Consider the following 20,185-nt stretch of genomic DNA (forward strand, 5'->3'; position numbering starts at 1 on the left):
GCCAAATGGAAAAATACCCTATCTGCCAAAAAGCAAGATGAGTTTTACAGGCAAGAAGCATTTTCAAGTTCCATGTAGGGGCATAATTGCCTTACCTACTGTTTTAAATTTTTAATTATACCCTAGAGAATTAAAAAAAACACAAGGGAAAGTTGTTGTGCTTTGATGATACTCTTGCCAAGTGAAATATGCGCGGAGATAAAATCGAACAAGTGCTCCCATCATCATTGAAAAGGAATAGTGTTGTGCTTTGAGCTTACGCTTGGTGAGTGAAAAATTGAGTGGAGGAACAAATTCTGCCACCATCGTCCAAGAGGAATTCGATATACACACAAGATACAAGGGGAATTTATCAAAACATATCCTATTTAATATTTTTTTCTTTTTTACTATTCGAGCCGTAGTTATGAAGATTGGACTGAACCGGCGGTTTGATCGGACGGATTTAACATGTACCTTGATTGGTCTAATCCAGAGCAAAAAACAAGTTTAGTAAAAAAAATTGTCAAAATCAATGTTTGACAAATTTTGAATGGTTGATCGGCTGGTTTCAACCCATTTGACTGGCCAAACAAAAAAGGCAACCTTCTTCTAAGATATCACATATTTTTAGACTATTGTTTTTTTTTTTTTAATATTGTTGAAATCTGATCAAATTGGTTCAACCGAATATTGGATCAGTTTTGATTGACCCAGACACCTCATCAGTTCGGTAGCAAGTCCGGTCTTGATAACACTGATTCTAACTTAAAATCTAGTGGGTTTTAATCAGTACTTTGAAATTATTAAATAAAAACATGTGTAAAATGTTAATTAACATTATAGGTATATTTTCACAATTTTTCTACAAATAATATGAAGCAATGCAACGACATGAGAACTCAAAGTGAGAGAGATCTTTGGCCGCACATCTCCTCTCACTCTCACGCACACGCATCTCCCTTTCTTTTCTCTCTCTCTCACACACATGCATCTATCTATCTCTCATACACATGCAACTTTCTATTTCTCACACACATCTGTCTCCCCACAGACATCTCTCTCTCACACACACAATCAGGCTCTCATACATATCTTTCTTTCTCTTAGGGGCATCCCTCTCTTTCACTTGGGAGAGCGAGAGAAATGGGAATAAAGGGTGGATCTCCATCCCCTTTTAAAGAGATGAAAATGGGGGCAGATTTCTAATTCTAGAGATAGAGATGAAAAAAAAAAACAGAAATCCACCCCCTTTTGTGAGAAAGAGTATAAGAAAGGAAAATAAAAAGGTAGGGGCAGAAATCCATCCCTTTTGTGTAAGGGTATGTATGAGAGAGAGAGTACCGGGTTGCATTAAGTAGACAGAAAGTTCCTCCCCCATGAGAGAGAGAGAAAGAGAGATGAAAAAGGATGATGATAACCATCTTTGAAGAGGGAGATGAAATAATGGAGCTAGTGCTCCTCTTTTATTTTATTATAAAACATTTTCTCGGGGGTGCTGTCCATACTCGTCCAAGTACTATAAAAGTTCATTTATTGAGTGTTTTTTTTTTTGAGTGTTTTTTTTTTTTTTCTGTCCCATCTAGATATTTGGGGTAGAGAGTGACCGGCTTGGAACCCACCCATGCGCCCCCTCCTTCAGCTTCACAATGAAGGACATGGTGTAGTTGGTATTTGGAGTGAGGTGAGAGGTTTTTGAAATTGAGAAAACTTTTTATTGGGGAATATAAATTTTTTTTTTTTTTTTATTTATTTCACCCCTTCATTTTGGTAAAAAGATCACTTACACATAGTCTTTATTATAATGACAAATAAATCAAAATAAAAACAATATAACAACAAAACTTTAACAACTTGATGCCATTGAAACAATTTATATTATGCTTGAGAATATAAATATTGAATTGCAAGAAATAAAAGGAGAAGATGCTAGAGATTATCTCAATCGGGCTTATTACACCCCACACTGAGTCACCACCATCCGATGGCGTGCGATCAACGGTCTAGCTTCAATCTCGAACCGAAAAAGCTAATTTCGATCAAACTGAGTATACACCTTTAAATCTCTACAAAACTCTAATCCCAAAATATTCTTGGCTTAAACCTAATTTCACAATCCTTAGTATTTTTAGGACAAGAGAGAGAAAGTGGGAGTCCTAGGGTTGAGGCATGCCCCTCTATAGGCTTAGGGGAGAGAGGGTTAGAGAGATAGAGGATTAGGGGAGAGAGGGTTAGAGAGATAGAGGACTAGGGGAGAGAGGGTTAGAGAGAGATTTAGAGCAGAGGGAGTAGGGCGTGCCCCTTTGGGAGAGAGGAGAGAGAAAGTTATAGGAGACATAAGGTGTAGAGAATAGGAGGGGGGTACACCCCTATTTATAGAGCAAAGTTAGATTTAAGGTTTTTTAGAGTTTCTCGTAGTTTGCCTCTTCCTTGAGATTAAATATAGACCGTTGATCAGGAAGACTTGTGGGATGAGAGATTTGAGCCACTATTCCACAGATTGATCATCAACATTATGGAAGGTGCATGAACCATTATCCCCCTTTTTTTAACTATTTTCTCATTATTAAAAAATAGATAAATTATATCTAATTAAAATATTATACTTTCCATTTCATAGCATAATCTTATTATAAAATATTCTAAAGATATATCAAGTTAATATATGCTATCATATTTGGATAAGATATAGTCAATATTTTCTATATTTTATTGGACCACATGCTACAAGATAAATTTACCAAAATTTAAATAACTTGATCTTAAAGCAATTTGACCGAGAAGAAAGCATGCAAGAGGTGGGGCGTGCCACCCATGTGTGGCACGTGTGGGCCCCACCCACTTGTCACATGGTGGGCCCTACCCACTTGTCACATGGTGGGCCCATTTGCATTATGAGCCCCCATGTAATTTTTAAAATTAAAAATATCTTTTAAAATATTTATTTGAATTTTATAGTTTTGTAAAATCAATATCTTTATTTTTATAAGTCCAAAAATTATAAATAAAATATCAAAAGACCCATAAAAATTCAAATAATAATTCTAAAATAATTTCTATCATAAAACAAACACTATTAAATTAATTTGATGAGAAATGAATCCATATGGTCTAGGAATTAGATCTGTAATTATAGGACACTCTACTTTCAACTGTGGACTACAAACCACATTTGCTTTATCGAATCGGCCCAGTATTTCTCATGAACCACAGTCCAAGCAGGTGCTCATTAGCGGGTCACCAAAGTCTGGCCGATGAGCCAAAGGTCGTAATTCCAGTATGTAGATTACATATCCTCCCCTAAAGACGAGTCAAAGTCATCACGACCTGATACGACTATAGCTCTATGGTGCATAGGGGTATCTCTCGCATATACATACACTGCACCCTAAAAGGTGGCTTTTTGACTTTCCTGAACGATCTATCGATATGCATGCTGTGTGATAGATCATGGATGAGGTTTTGGCCCCTGTCTCTGTAGGCCCACTATTACATACAAGGGTCACAAAGTCCCTCGGCTCACTCATCCAAGCATAAGCTCCGACCTCATCAAGGGATAACCTAGAACCCTTCACAGTTTATTCTCTATGCCCAAGTACCTTGGGTTTTTTTCCAATCGACTGGTCAAGATCGTCAAGCGCAGTCCGGTATCAATAACTATCGTTTGCTTAGTATGGTTCCCTAGGGACCACAACCCCACTGAGTTTTTGTTCCACTATAACAAATATTATTTATTACACACTCATAGGGCCTTTAAAGGCCACATAAAACCAACATCTCCCACTTGGCGTTTGAAGACATTACATTCTCTCTTCTTTACTTTCTCTCATCCGTATCTCTCTCACATGTCTTACAAAAACAATAAGGGCAACCCCCTTAGTCAGTGGGTCTGTAATCATCAAATCTGTGGGTATATAGCTGATCTCGATCTCTTTCAATTTCATATCATTTCTCAGGTAATAGAAATATGGCTTGATATTCTTGGAATTCTTGTGAAACCGAGGCTCCTTAAAAATGCAAATTGTCGTCGTGTTGTCATAGAAAATCTGTACTGCCTCACAACGTACAGGAAGAAAACTAAGGTGATTAAGAAACTTCTTAATCCATACGGCCTTCTTGGCTGCTAGACATCACACCACATACTCAGCTTTCCTGGTGGATAATGCCACTATATCTTGTTTCTTTGACTTCCAAGAAATTGCAACCCCTTCAAGCATAAACACATACCCAGATGTAGAATTCGCATCATTTGAATCCGCGAGATAGCTTGCATCTGAATACCCCTCTATTGCTATTTCAGTTCCCCCTTTATATGTGAGCGCATATTCATGGTCCATTTTAAATATCTGAGAATTCTCTTCACTACTTTCCAATGCTCCTATCCAGGATTGCTTTGAAAACGACTAACCAAGTTCATGACGAAGGATAAATCAAGCCTTGTTCCTGTCATGGCGTATATAAGGGACCCAACTGCGCTCTTGTAAGGCACTCTCTCCATGACCCTTTCATCAACATCATTTGTAAGACACATTTTATTGCTTAGCTTCGTCCTTTTGTCTATTGGGGTAGACACGGGCTTACACATACTTATGTCAAACTTTTCCAGTATCCTCTTACAGTAGGTTGCCTGGGAAAGTTGGATAGTCTTCTCTATCCTATTTCTTATTATCTTGATGCCCAACACATATGAAGCTTCTCCAAAATCCTTCATATTGAAGTGTTGTGCAAGGAAATTTTTCGTCTATACTACTAGAGCAATTGAGCTACTAACAATTAGCATATCATCCATATATAACGATATAAAGACCACATCACTCCCACTGACCTTTTGATATATACAATAATCCTCATTAATTGTAGAGAATCCTGCGAGAGCAAGAGTCTCTTGAAATTTAATTTTCCATTGATGCGATGTTTGTTTTAGGCATAAAGGGTTTTAGTAAGTTTATATACTAGGTTCTCTTTCCCTTTTTCTTTAAATCCCTTCGATTGAGTTATATAAATTTCTTCTTCTAAATCCCCATTTAGAAAAGCTGTTTTGATATCCATCGGTTGGACCTCAAAGTCAAAATGGGCTACTATAGCTGTAAGGATTCGAATAGATGAGAATTTGGCAATAGAAGAAAAAGTTTCCTCATAATCCATCCCTTCTTTTTAGGTAAAAACCTTTTGCAACCAACCTAACTTTGTATTTTCTATTTTCCCTTCTGAGTTCAACATTTTCTTAAAACTCCATTTAAAACTAACGACCTTACGTTTTTGAGGCAGATGTACTAATTCTCACACATGATTTTGGTTAATGGAAGTATACTCATCTTTCATTGCTGCTACTCAGTATTCTCTTTCAGGATAGAACAAAGCTTCATGGTAAGTTTTAGGCTCAGAATCTGGATTTTCCTCAATTCTATCAAAATGTTCCCAAAGGTAGACAAATTGTTCTAGATATAGAAGTGGTCAACTGATTCGGTTGCTTCGTCTTGGTTCAGGTTGAGGTTCACTTTCTTTAGGGAGTTCAAGTTCAGATTGGGACTGTTTTGAAGTTTCAGGTTCGAGTTCTCGAATCACATCCTTGTTTTTCTCCACCTCATAGAAGTCAATTTATTTTCTACTTACCCTTGCTTCTAGGAATTCTTCCTCGAAAAAGCGAGCATCACTGCTCTTAATGACCGCTCAAGCGAGTCAAGGGGTCACAATCCCAATCTGTGAATTATAGGTCATTCCTTAGGGACGAGTCAATGTTACCACGACTTGATGCGACCATAGCTCTATGGTGCATAGGGGTATCTTTCGCACATGCATATGCTTCACCCTAAAAGGTGGCTTTCTGGCTTTCCCGAACGATCTATCGATATGCATGCCATGTGATGGATCATGGACGAGGTTTTGGCCCTCGTCTTTGTAGGCCCACCATGACACACAAGGGTCACACAGACCCTCGGCTCACTCATCCAGGCATAAGCTCCGACCTCATCAAGGGATAACCCAGAACCCTTCTCGGTTTATTCTCTATGCGCAGGTACTTTGGGGTTTTCGCAACCGACTGGCCTAGATCGTCAAGCGCAGTCCAGTATCAGCAAACGTCGTTTGCTTAATATGGTCCCCGAAAGACCACACTCCCACTGAATTTATGTTCCACTATAACAAATGTCTTTTATTACACACTTATAAGGCCTTTAAAGGCCACATAAACCCAACAATTTCCAACTTTCCAGTGACATCTAGCCATCAACTCTACCACTTCAATATTTGGATAACTACATTATAGCGAAATACATATTATTGGAATAATTTCATGGCCGGAGAGCATATAGAGATCTCTCTCTCACACACACACACATGAACACAAACATTCTAATGTTCACTTGGTGCGGCACTTATTCATTCCAAGCTCTGTAATAAGTGACAGAGATAGATATGGCAATAAGGGTGGGAATGGGTTCGGGTCGGGTCTGGTCCAAGCTGACCTAATTAGTTATAAGTTGGATATGCACTTGGATCCGGGTCCAAGGGATGGGTCCAATCCATAAATAAAAATATAAAAACATATGATAATATATTCTCTATTGTATACTTAATATTAGTAATGTGTATATATAATATATACAATGTCGGATCGACCCCAACCTGACCTGACAGGATTTCAATTAGAACTGGACCCGAACTAGACTAGCATCAGGTCAATATTGAATGGGCCAAGACACTACCATTGGGTGCAAAACTGGACCTAGTGGGGTCGCTTACCCAATTGCCAACCCTAGATGAAGGTGGACCATTCAAGAATTTTGTCAAGGTACTCAAATATGGGCGGTTGTGGCAAATGATTTGAGCATCTCTCTCGTATTGTTCTGGTATGTGTCCATGAGTGCGAGTTTATACATCTGGTTAAGCCATCGCCAGTAACGATGGTCATCGCCCCAAACAATCGAATGGTCTCTTGCAAACACCAAGAACCAGTTGGCACCCGATTCCTCATCAACCCAATATTTCTGCAAAATAAAAAGCAGTTTTCAAAGGTCTAGCTTTAGCAGCGGCCAAAAACTCGTCATGGATCAGAATTTGGCATGTGCCAGAGATGAGTAAGCCCGAGTCCGAGTGGAGTAGCCTGAATATTTATCAGTTCAAATTTACAAAATAAAACTACAGTATTTGCAAAAATAAAAGAAGGGTAGAATTTTAAAAATGTTAAACCACAAAAATCATAAAGGAATATATTAATAAATCATTATTAGCAATTTAGTAATAAAATAAATGATTTTTGTGAGTATTTTATATGGCCCAATTGTGTATGTTGCTTTTGTTGGAGACCCGGGCTGAATAACTCAACGGTGTGGAGTAGAATCTGCCAAGTGTCAAACCCTTGTTTTTATGCATCTTATTTGTATATTTTTTCTTTTTTGTTACTTCTTTTATTCTTGCCTTCCGTTTACCCAATAAAATTAAAAACATGATAGGCCATTGTGTTTCATAGACACTGATAAATGTGTTAGTATCTGATATGAATATAAGTGTCAAAATCACCAAACTCTAACTTGGCCTTTCAAACGCCATATATTTATACTCCATCGAGAAAGGAAGTAAACTTTAGATGACATTAAGTAATTTTACAATATAATATAAAAAACAGAGGTAAAAAAAAAAATGTCTGAATTTCTAAAATATCAGACACGAGCGTCTTATCCTTAATATGTGAACACATGCGAAAACCTGTTAATAGACAAGTTTGTAATATGGAGATAGGCGCCAACCTTTTTCTTATTGTCCAAGAACAGTCCTGAATAGAGGCATGCATAGACCTCTTCAATACTTGTACACTGCAACTCTAGCTATGATGTTCTTAGTTATGGGTATCCCCGCTTAATGCTCCCCTTCCTGGGCCTTATAACCGAACCGCACCTCTAATGAAAAGTCCACTTTTCCATCTACTGTCTTTGGTTTGCATCATAAAGAATTATGTCTTTCTTTACTCCTTCTCCACCCACATGAATCTCCATCCACTTTCCCCTCTCCTTTTCTTCTAGCTTTTGTGTGTGTGTTTTCTCCATTTGTTGGCACAAGGGAGACTAAGTGTGACATCTTGTGCTTCCCACCCGTGAGAGCATCACAACAATGTAGTCTACGCCTGGAGAGAGCCATGATGCATCTATCTTTCCCTCACCTCAACCCAGCACACATTAAGAAGCTCGGCTATTTCGATCTCTGGATGGCTGTGAATTCAAAAGAAAAATAAATAAATAAATATATTGGGCGATTCGATTTGGATTTCCCTTAGTCACTTATGCTCAGCATCATGTGGAGCCTGCAGCCCAACCTACATGAACCAGCTGTGTTTGGCCTGTTTTTGTATTTTATTATTTATTTGTTGAGGCTCATTCTATTCTATCCAAAAAGAAAGTTATATAGGGTGATGACTTTAGTAATTTACACCATTCAGTTTATAGGTTAATGTAGGTTTGACAATGCCTAAACTAACACACAACCTCTAAATGGTCCAACTAAAATAAAAAGTGCAAAATACCTTGGCCGTATTTATACATTTAAGGATGCCACCTTAGACACCCGTCTTATCGGACACAACTTTTTTTTTGAACGGTACATTAAATATTTTTTCAGTATAATATAAAGAGTAAGATAAAAAAAAAAGCATCTAAATTTCTAAAATATCGAACAAGAGTGTCTTATCTTTAAATTTTATTTTACGCAACTTGGACGAGGGATCCTCTTGAGTCTCGATCCAATTCCTTGTTTTCTTAGGCTGTTTACAAGAAAACCACAAAAATCTTAAACCAATTAAAACCTGCAATATTTCCTCACCTTGATTCTGGCAAAGGTATCCAACGCCAATAACGGTCCTCTTCACCCCATACTATCTTTAAATCCCTAGCATGCAAAATGAAGCAATTTCCTCTGGATTCCTCATCCACCCAATATCTCTAAAAAGAGCCAAAACAAGTACAGATTTTCAATTGATGAACACTATGAAGCCCAATTCACCCAAATATTATCATTTTATGACTAAGGGAAAAAAAAATTTCTCACACGTAGGTGATGCACTTGTGAAATTCCTAGTTTTACAAAATTTTTACAGAACTAAGAGAGAGACTGCTTAAGAAAACACCAGATGAAAGAGAGAGAGAGAGAGAGAGAGAGACACCTTCTTACGACTGCTCAAGAAAACACCAGAGTAGAGGAGTGTCCAAAGCTCATCAATGGTCTCGTGGTGTACATGGGAGTCTGCCTCGGCCAAGATGGCCTCATACTTATGCGGCTGCTTCTTGCTGCTCTCTTCCTTTCTCGAAATAGGGGGAACAATGGGAACCAAGCACCCGCGTCTCATTTTTCTGAAATATTTTTGAGAGATAGCACCAAGTGTAGGCTGCTACAATAGGGCAAGAGCAATATTTATAATGAGGAAAAGTACACAAAATAGACCATTTATTTTTATATTAGTAGTCATTGACAGGATTTAATGAGGTGACTGTAAGAGTGATATTGACTATATTCAAAATTCAAAAATAAAAAATTTTTGAATTTTATAACACATTTTTACCATGTAAATTAAGCTTATAAATTTTTACATGACCCAATATAATTTTTAACTATGACAAATTACCTAGTTGCACTTAACCTAAACAATGCCCAAGCATTTTCCACCAAATGTGAAAGAGGAATTCGAGATACACAAAGTATTTTTTAATATGTGACTATTTATATTTTACATGTTTTTATTATTTGAACCGTAGTTATAAAGATCGGATTGAATTGACGGTTTGATTGGTCGAACTGCCAATAAATGCCTTGACTAGTCTAGTCCTGAGTAAAAAATAAGTTTAATAACCTGTTAAAATGGGGTTTGCTGATTTTTAATCAATAAAGGTTGCTTACCTGCACTTGTATATTTGCTTACCTAAACTTGTATAATATTGAATAGAATAGAAGGTGAAAATGCAGACATATAAACAGATGTATACCCTTTGCTCTCCAGCTGGATGGTTGAGATGGACCGTTACTTAATCAACTTAGTCAACATTCATACAAGCATAGGAAGGGGAAATCTTGACTCTCTCGCTCAGTAGAGAGGGTGGAGACGACGCGGAGCATGTTGTCCCTATCGTATACTTAATAGCTAGGCGTAAAGTTTTTATGTTTTCCGTATCGTATAGAAGTTCTATCTTCCTCCTTATCCAACGGTCCATTTTGAATAGAGGGTTAAGATTGCCCCAATCACAATGTCATGTCTTTACACTATTTTATTTTTAATTTTTTTCTATAAACTGTTTTGACATCAAATTTTGGACATCCATTCATCTATTAAACTGGCACTAGAAAAAAAATATAAATAAATATTTTCATTAAAATAAAATGACCAAAATATCTCTGAAAGTTTCAAAGGGTATTTAGGTTATTATATTTTATCAAAAAATTATTTTTAATAATTTTTATAAGTACACCCCAATGAGAAGATGACACGTACCAAATTTTATACTCATATAATTTGTATAAAAAAACTAAAATAAAATACTTTGAAACATCGGATCTAAGATCAAACAGTGAGCGGCTCTCTTGATCAAAATTGGACGGCTGGATGGTAGGGGGAGGATAGAACTTCTATATTGTAGGGAGAGCATAGAAAGCTTGCCCCATAGATATTGGGTGTGGTTTCTACAAAGTTGCAACCTTAAACAATCCAATTAAGGCGCACCTTCAAATTTGATCATAAATTGAAATTTTGGTATAAAAAATTGTTAGGATTCTCTGAAAATCTATTTTTATATCTAATTATAAAATTTTGAACTTCAAAAATGGTTAAAATAAAGTAGATATATAAATATATGAAAATCTTGAAAATGAACGGTTTAGATAATATGTTTTAGGATGCACTACTTCTATGACTCAAAATATTTTTTTTTTTTTTTTTTCATATTTATTCATCTCGATGTCGAGATGATCAATTCGAGGTTTTTTCAACATTAAAATATTTTCTTATGGATTTTTGAGGTGCATCTGTAAATCTACATTTTAAAGTTGCAACCTTATATAAACTTTTTTCATGGATATATTTTCTGTTTCTTTTTCTTTTCAATGGTAGCAAGTATAATTTCCTTTTTTTTAAAAGTGATTTCGATTTTGACTTAATCAAAGTCTTTTTTTAATTTTATTTTATATAAATTAGTGGGTAGTGTTACCTACCGCAAAACTATTTGTAAAAAAATTTGGTTGGGGTAATTTGCATAGAAAGTCTAGTCTTGGGATTTATTTGTAATTTTTTGAAAAAGAAATTTGAAAGGGAGAAGCCATGACATCTTTTCGTTTGATTTTGGATAACTCTATCCATTAAGACGGAATTAAAAATGACTTTGGAGTCAAAAATAGAAGTCACTGGATGATTTTTTAAAGGAAGAGGCCATGGCATCTTTTCGTTTAATTTTGGGGCAGGTAACTCTACCATTAATTTATACAAGACAGAATTAAAAACGGCTTTGGTTAAGTAAAAAATAGAAGTCACTTAAAAACTAAGGAAATTATACTTAGCTACCATTGAAAAAAGAAAAAGAAAAAGAAAAAAAAAAAATCTAATCAGTAAGGAAATTTTATTGATTAATATCAGGGTACCTAGTTTATCCCATTTTTAATATATTACATGTTTTTGGGCGGTTTCATCCCGTTTGACTGGTCAAACAAAGGGGGCAACCTTTTTTTAATGTATTGCATATTTTTATACTATTGATTATATTTTCTTAACATTATAAAAATCTGATTAAATCGGTTCAACCAACTGTTGGATCAATTTTGACTGGCCTAGACCACTTATCGATTTGGTAGTAAGTTGGTCCTGATAACACTGATTCTAACTTAAAATCCAGTCGGTTTTAATGAGCAATTTGAAATTAAATCAAAACATGTATAAAATGTTAAATAATCAAATATCTTAAATCCATTTTTATAAATTTCTATACAAAACAATGCAATGAAATGAGAACTGAAGGTGAGAAAGATATTTGGCCACACCTCTCTCTCTCTCACGCGCATCTCCCTCTCTTTTCTCTCTCTTACATGCCTCTTTCTCCTTCTTTTTTCTCTCTCACCCACATATGCATCTTTTGCTCTCACACATCTCTCTCCCCACATATCTCTCTATCTCTCTCTCAAGCTCTTACTTGGATCTCTCTCCTATGAGCATCTCTCTCTTTCTCTAGGTGGAGAGAGAGAGAGGAAAAAAGGGGCACAACTCCAACCCTCTTTTGCGAGTGAGAGTAGGAGAAATAAAATAGGTGGGGTGGAAATCCCACCCCCGTTGTGTGTCTAAGGGAGAGAAAGAGAGAAAATCTGGTTGCATTAAGTAGAGAGAGTTCCTTGCTTGAGAGAGAAATGAAAGGGAGAATGATAACGAATTTTTTAGGGAGAGATAAAATAAGAGAAAATTTTGTATAGAATTCTAATTCATCGTATTATTTCATATTAGACTTTCATTCCGTTTATCTTTCAAGCACTATAAGAAAGCCTCTACAATTTCACCATACCCTTTATCTTTTATCTCTCTCTTTTATTGACTTTTGACTATAAAAATTAATTTTAATAAATTTTTTTATACCATTTCAATCCAAAACCCTTTTTAACCATATTTTTCTCTCTCCACCCATTAAAAAAGTTTTTGAGTTGAAATGATATAAAAAGATTTATTAACGCTAATTTTTTTGGTCAAAAGTTAATAAAAAAAAAAAGATAAGATATGGGAGAGGTACGGTGAAATCGTTAGGGATTTACTTATGCCGCATGAAAGAAAAACAGGAAGAGAGTCTACCATGAAATAATATGATAAATTAAGATTTTATACGAAATTTTTTCAAAAAAATATGGGGGCGGTGCTCCACTTTTTTTTATATACGGGTTTGTTATCCATACTTGCCCAACTACTATTAAACTCGAGGTTATTTACTTGAGTTTTACATAACGCGGGCAATTTTCAGCGTACCCAGGTACCCGAGTGGTACATATAGTCAAGGCCGAGTAACTCAACCAAATTTGAACCTACTCAACCGAGTCTGCTAGGTTTCCCTATACACAGTATGAAGCAATGCAACAAACAAAGGATTCCATATATTGTTTTATTCATATTCCTGAACTAAGTGGTTGGGCAGCGTACTTAAAATTCAGATTCCTGAACTCTTAAAATAAGTTTATTGAGCCAAATGTCATGGTCAAGGAAGTAACAACTAGCGTTGGAAGGAGTACGATATGGGATATTAGACTCAAATGCAGAGTGGATGATATTACAGGGGATAACTTTTGTGACATTCATGGCAGCTTCTATTGTTTTCTGGAGAAATGATGAGGTAGTTTGGGAGTTCAACCCTTCAAGCCACTTTTCAATCAAATTTCTTAATAATTAAGGGTGTGATTTTTATAAGGTTGCAATTTTAAACAATAGGCACACTTCTCGACTTTATCATAGGATGTAATTTTGGTATTGAAAATTCTTAAGATAACTTGAAAATCTATTTTTATTTCTGATTATTAAATTTTAAACTCAAAAAGTAATTTAAATTAAATAAATCTATTAATGCATGAAAATCTTGAAAGTGGACAATCTATAATAGGGAAAGCATAGGAATAACATGAAAGTTTCCTAATCATCCAAGATTTATTAATGTTTTTGTTGTTCCTTATAAATCCGTCCTTTTCTCTCTCTCAAAGGTTTGGATTGCAAGCGATAATTTCTTACCTGTAGCTTTTTGCTTATCCTGTATCTCTCCCTAATTTTTTACAGTTTTGAAAAGTTACCAGTTTTTTTTTTTTTTGAATTTTGACCAATTTTAATTAATTTTATCATTTAATGAATGACTTGGTATTCTTAAGTAATTTATTTTTTAAAAAAGGTAGGATCAATAGTTTGTCAGACCGGTTTGGACCGAATCAGGCAACTTGTCGGTTCCGCCACCATTCCTATCATATTGGTCAATAATGACTAGGGGTACAATAGGTCGGACCTAGGGCCAAACCCTACTAGATCTGGATCCGGACTCGAACCCAGACCCGATCCAAAAATTAAAATATTTATGTATTTAATTATATTTAAATATATCGCATATATTATATTGGGACCGGAGAATATAATAATAATAATAATAATAATAATAATAATAATAATAATAATAATAATAATAGAGAAAAAAAAATCCATCTTCAAAATAGATTTTAAAAGGGGCCTGACTCATAGAAACACCATCCTTAAGTTAATGAAGAAATAAAGTTATAGACAAAAAGTTTTTTTAAAAAAAGATAAAATACAAATTCATATCGGCTCAATTAAAAAATTACGATTTTTTTAATATCTTTTAAAAAACTCGAAGCCCAAAGTCAAATTTTTTTTTAAAAAATCATGTTTTATACAGAGACTTGCTAATTATATTCTAGACAACGCATCAATGTGTAAACACATCAACATTAAGAGATTTGAGGATACAGGAGAAAGGGAAGGACATAAAATAATACTTATATTTCCTTGTGAGGAGTGTAATCTCATAGTTACATGCTCTAGACTCCTTTTATATATATATATATATATATATTTATTGAAATAACTGCTATTTATACTTTTGTATGAGCTAGTGAGGTTACAGGAAATGTATATAAAATCAGTACACCTTCGTTCCCTTGAACAAAAGCTGGACCTTACTAGTAGCCCTCACCCTCCTAGAGAGAGAAACAGAGTCCATCCTGGGCCTTAATGCTCAGACCCTCTTGGGTTTATAACCACAACTTTGTGCTCGCATTCTTGGGCCTTATAACCGCACCTTTAATGAGAAGCCCACTTTTCCATTTACCCTCTTGGGTTTGCATCATAGAGAACTCTAAGTCTCCCTTTTCTTCTTGTCCAATGTGAAAAGCACCCACCTGAATCTCCATCCACTTTCCCCTCTCCATTTCTTCTAGGTTCTGTGTCTGTGTTTTCGCCATTTTCATTTTGTTGGCAAGAATAAAGCTAAGTGTGACATTTTCTTCTTCCCACCCATGAGCTTGCGCACTGAGCTTCATAATGAAGGCCACAATGTAGTCCATCCCTGGAGTGAGCCATGATGCATCTATCTTTCCCCTCACCTCAAACCAGCACACTTTAAGAAGCTCGGCTATTTCGATCTCTGGTCGGCTGTGAATTCAGAAGAAAAATAAATAAACAAATTAGGCGAGTCCATTTGGATTTGCCTCTGTCAGGCTCTGCATCCTGTTGAGCTTGGAGCCCACCCAACTTACAGGAACCAACCAAGATTGGCCAGATTTAATATTTTATTATTTATTTGTTGAGGCTCATTCTATTCTATCTGGAAAGAAAAGTCGCATAGGGTGATAACTTTAGTAATCTACACCGTTCAATTTATAAGTCAATGTAGATTTGACAACGCCTAACTGACACAACAACTCTACCTACTCCAACTAAAATAGAAGGTAAGAAATACCACAACCATATTTATACAAGGACCTATGCGGCCATGCCCGCATATGTGGAAATGCGGGCCTCTTAATAAATCTATTTTTGAGATGGATTTTAAGACTTAATTTTTAAAGACATGTAATCTCTAACATAGAGATCATGAATATGAAAAAATAAATAAATTTTAAAGACTAAAAATAATAATTCTAGCAAGAAAACATTTGGACCGTTAATTTCCATTGCTTTTATATGGAACACCTACTTGCATCCATCTTTAACATGGGTGCTTTAAACCGCATATGTAGAAATGCGATCCAGCCTGCATGAAACAATTTTATTTTATGTAATTAAGGATGTCACGTTATATAACTTGTACCCATCTTATCATAAACAAAATTATTTTTTTTTAACAATACATTAAGTACTTTTACGGTATGATATTAAGATCATAGGAGAGGACAAAAAGAAATATCTAAATTTCTAAAATATCATGAGTGGCACACTCAACTTGGGCTCAGGGATCGTGGCATGTCTCGACCCAATTCCTTGTTTTCTTACACTGCTTACAAAAACCACAAAACCTTAAACCAAGTAAACCTTATAATATTTCCTCACCTTGAATCTTGCAAACGCATCCAACGCCAATAACGTTTGTCTTCACCCCATACTATCTTTAAATCCCTTGCCAACAAAAAGAAACAATCTCCTTCGGGTATTCTCATCCACCGAATATATCTAAAAAGAGCCAAAAACAAGTAAAGAATTTCAATTAATGAACACTATGAACGCTAATTCACCCAAATATATTCATTTTATGATCAATGAAAACTTCAAATTCTCTAACATAGGTGGTGACGGACGTGTCAAATTCCACACTTTTACAAAAGGACCCGTTTCTGTGCGGCATATGTCGAAATGTAGGCCTCTTAATAAATCTACTTTTTAGATAGATTTTAAGACTTAATTTTTAAGGACATGTAATCTCTAACATGCAGATCATGATTATAAAAAAAATAAATAAAATTTAAAAATTAAAAAAAATAAGTCTCTCAAAAAAATATTTGGACCATTAATTTCCATTGTTTTTAGATAGAACACCTACTTACATCCATTTTTTAAGATGGATGCTTTACACATAGAAATGCAGTCCAGCCAGCATGAAACAATTTTCCTTTACAAAATTATACAGAATTACTATAAAGAGAGAGAGAGATACTGTCACCTTGACAGCTTAAGAAAATATCAGATTAGAGAGAGAGACAGATTAGCACCCACACCTGCGTTCCACTGCTCAAGGGAACACCTGATTTGAGGTGTTCCCAAAGCTCATCAATGATCTTGTTGAGTAGTATAAAGAGATTATTTATTTTTGGTATAAGTCGCAATCACTTTTGTTGTAAGGATTCCAAATGTGGTGGTTGTAAAAGCCTCATCGATTAGTTTCAAAATTTTTTAAAAAAATTCTCGAATTAAACAATGCCCAAGCATTTTCCGCCAAATGTCAAATGGCCGTCACTTGGCCAAATGGAAAAATACCCCTTCTGCCAGCTTTGGCAAGATGAGTTTTACAGGCATGAGGAATTTCAAGTTCCATATAGGGTCATAACTGCTACTTTCTTACTGTTTTAAAATTTTAATTATAGGAAGTACACCAGAGGATAAAAAGAAGGGGGAAGTTGCTGCGCTTTGATGATGCGCTTGGAAAATGAGGGAATAGAATCGAACATGTTCTCCCACCATCATCGAAGAGGACAAATACTATGCTTTGAGCATCCGCCTGGTGAGTGAATAATATTGAGAGGACGAACAAATTCTCCCACCATCGTTCAAGAGGAATTCAAGTTACACGCAGAATATTAGCGGAATTTAACGAAAGGAAAAACTTTATATAAAGGGTGAGGCTCTAAACAATCAAAGTAAGAAGAATTCAATTGAAGAGGTTGTTTTAATTATCAAAACTCCTTAAGTAGATCATCTACGCATTAAAATGTATGGACGAGAGATAATATGGATTTCAAGTTTTGAAAATAGTATATCTTGTGATGGATTTTTTGGACAGTCAATTTTTAATATTTTCAAGTGTTCATAGGTTTACTCGATCTGCTCTACTTTTTAACCTTAAAATCTTATAATTAGATATAAAAATGAACTTATGGGCAATCACAAAGATTTTCAATACTCAAACAACATCTTTCAACACTATTTAAAGGTGTGTCTTACTTTAATTGTTTAGGGCCTCAGCCTTATACAAAATATATATCTTAATATGTGAGTATCTAATATTTTATCCTTTTTTTACTATTGGAACCATAGTTATCAAGACCAAACTGAATTGGCAGTCAGATTGGTTAAACTGGTATGTGCTTGACCTTTCTAGTCTAAAGTAAAAACTAGGTTTGATAAAATAAAATAAAATAAAAAATTATCAAAATCAATATTTGACCAATTTTAGGCAGTTTCAACCTGTTGGATTGGTCAAACAAAATGAGCAATATTTTTCTAGTATATTATATTTTTAAAAAAAATTGTTAAAATCTGGTCAAACCGGTTCAACCAATTGTTAGACCAGTTTTAATTGGCCTAGACACCTCATTGATTCGGTGGTACATTCGATCCTGAAAACACTTATTCTAATTTAAAATTTGGTGGGGTTTAATGAGAAATTTGAAATTAAATAAAAAATGTGTAAAATGTTAAATAATTAACATCTTAGGTACATTTTCATAATTTTTATCTACTATATGTTAAGCGAGAAGGAGACCTGCACTATTTTTATTACAGGTGTCCCACTTTTTATTTTTCCTCTTTCAAAAAAACAGGTCAATCAATATTTCTCATTTTATAAGTTTCAAAGCCAAAGGTTCCATCTCCTTAAATTTCTCCAACAATCTCTCTCTTGCGCTCTTTTCAAAAATTTCAAAGCCAAAAGTTCCCAGCTCCTTAATTCTCTCCAACTCTCTCTCTTTAAATTAAATGATATCAACCGTAATTTCTTTTTCTCACATTTCTTTCTTTTTTTTTTCTCTTGTTTTTTAATATCACATTTCTTTCTCCCCTCTCAATCATCCCTCTCTCCTTAAATCTCTCTCAAACTCCTCTTAAATATCTTTTTCTTTATATCTCCCCTCCCCCTTTTCCTCCCACCTGCCCTCTCTCTCTATGCAAAGGCACACTCTCTCCTTTTGTCTCAAATGTTTCTTACCATATCCGCCATTTCCCTTAGTCAGTCTCTATTTTCTATCTTATTTTGTCTTATTCAAATTTTGACTTCTTTTTTTGAAACGCTACCAAATTTTGCACACTATTTTGAAAGTTTAGGTCACAAAATGAGTTTTTCTTATTGATTGTAGTTTGGTACTATATTTATTTGTGTCGTTTTCTATTTCACCTAATTATATTTTATTCATTAAATATCTAAATTTCATTTATTATGTAAATCAGAAATAAAGAAAAATATTATTTGGCTTGAGTAATTGTAGTTGACTAATTTGAACAATGATAATAGTATTTTCCAATGGTTTAAAAAACGGATCGGTGACCCGGATCGGGCTCCCAAAAAACCGATCCGGATCGGCGAATCGGCGATCCGGATCGAGAATCGGGTGAATCGGTCAGAGTAAAGCTTAAAAAAAATAAAAAAAAAATTATTAAAATTCATTATAAATATTGTTTTTTAGGAATTCAATAAGAAATGAGTGTACTCCATTAAGAATTTTCATGTTTTTGAATGAATATGCGAATATTGATATGTTCTTTCCCTGCATGAACCCCCATTCAGCATTTAATTAACATCACACAAAAGGATAAACATAGAATTATCATGGAGTAAGTATATCAACATACATGGACTACAATAAAGCATAAAATTAGTAACATATGATCTAAAAATAAAATGATAGACGACGTTATTGTTCTTCTTGGTCACGCTGGTGCCATTGATTGAATTCGTTTAACAATTCATTGATTCGATCTAAAAACGAATCTTCGATATTAGTAGGCGCCTGACTATTCCCAAATCCCTGAGTGTTAGTGTTTTGTTGTGTTTCCAATCTAAAATCCCTGAAGATTGTCCATCCTTCATGCTCACCTGCACTGTCGTGCTCATCCCTACACTGTTGCTGTTGGGACTCGATATGTGAATAATATGGCTGGGATAGGGTGGCCTCAAAATCATCTCTCTCATTTTCTCTTTGAATAATATGGATTAAAAAAAAAAAAAAAAAGTAAATTTTCAAAAAAATCATTCATGGATTAAAAAAAAAAATCACAAATTTTCAAAAAATTCTATCATGGATTACAAAAAAAAATTCGATCATGGATTAAAAAAAAAAATCACAAATTTTCAAAAAATTCTATCATGGATTACAAAAAAAAATTCGATCATGGATTAAAAAAAAAAATCACAAATTTTCAAAAAATTCAATCATGGATTACAAAAATTCGATCATGGATTACATAAAATTCGATCATGGATTACATAAAATTCGATCATGGATTACAAAAAAAAACAAAAAAAAAAAAACAAAAAATTCGATCATGGATTACAAAAAAAGAAAAAAACAATTCGATCATGGATTACAAAAAATTCAATCATGGATTACAAAAAACTCTATCATGGGTTACAAAAAAAACAAAAAACAAAAAATTCGATCATGGATTACAAAAAAAAAAAAAAAACATTTCGATCATGGATTACAAAAAAAAAACAAACATTTCGATCATGGATTACAAAATATTCGATCATGGATTACAAAAAATTCTATCATGGGTTACAAAAAA

General features: G+C 34.6%; 2 protein-coding genes across 3 annotated transcripts; both read right to left on the bottom strand.

The window, feature by feature from the left end:
- Positions 1-7,984: 7,984 nt before the first annotated feature.
- On the bottom strand, positions 7,985-9,345 carry LOC105421336 (lectin-like). Its single transcript, XM_020672889.2, has 3 exons — positions 9,131-9,345; positions 8,791-8,909; positions 7,985-8,183 (listed from the first exon to the last, which is right to left on the bottom strand). The coding sequence occupies exons 1-3, from the start codon at positions 9,311-9,313 to the stop codon at positions 8,120-8,122; spliced, it is 366 nt and encodes a 121-aa protein (XP_020528548.2). The 5' UTR covers positions 9,314-9,345; the 3' UTR covers positions 7,985-8,119.
- A 5,108-nt stretch (positions 9,346-14,453) lies between these two features.
- Positions 14,454-17,029, bottom strand: LOC105421324 (protein PHLOEM PROTEIN 2-LIKE A1-like). Of its 2 annotated transcripts, none has more exons than XM_011628301.3 (3): positions 16,684-17,029; positions 16,022-16,141; positions 14,454-15,124 (listed from the first exon to the last, which is right to left on the bottom strand). In XM_011628301.3, exons 2-3 carry the CDS (start codon positions 16,126-16,128, stop codon positions 14,725-14,727), a joined length of 507 nt encoding a protein of 168 aa, XP_011626603.1. In that variant the 5' UTR covers positions 16,129-16,141; positions 16,684-17,029; the 3' UTR covers positions 14,454-14,724. The 2 variants fall into 2 exon arrangements, with proteins under 2 accessions (XP_011626603.1, XP_011626602.1); XM_011628300.3 differs by having other exon boundaries at positions 16,629-17,027.
- Positions 17,030-20,185: the final 3,156 nt, after the last annotated feature.

The sequence above is a fragment of the Amborella trichopoda genome, chromosome 2 (assembly GCF_054954075.1).
Source record: "Amborella trichopoda isolate Santa Cruz 75 chromosome 2, AtrichopodaSantaCruz75HAP2 v2.0, whole genome shotgun sequence".
Lineage (NCBI taxonomy): Eukaryota > Viridiplantae > Streptophyta > Magnoliopsida > Amborellales > Amborellaceae > Amborella > Amborella trichopoda.

Coding starts and splice junctions, on each gene's coding strand:
- LOC105421336 (XM_020672889.2), bottom strand. CDS start 9,313: ATGAGACGCGGGTGCTTGGTTCCCATTGTTCCCCCTATTTCGAGAAAG. Junction 8,910..9,130: donor TCTTGAGCAGTCGTAAGAAG/GTGTCTCTCTCT, acceptor GGCTCTTTTTAG/AGATATTGGGTGGATGAGGA. Junction 8,184..8,790: donor ATACCTTTGCCAGAATCAAG/GTGAGGAAATAT, acceptor TTGAATTCACAG/CCATCCAGAGATCGAAATAG.
- LOC105421324 (XM_011628301.3), bottom strand. CDS start 16,128: ATGAGAATACCCGAAGGAGATTGTTTCTTTTTGTTGGCAAGGGATTTA. Junction 15,125..16,021: donor ATGCGTTTGCAAGATTCAAG/GTGAGGAAATAT, acceptor CTGAATTCACAG/CCGACCAGAGATCGAAATAG.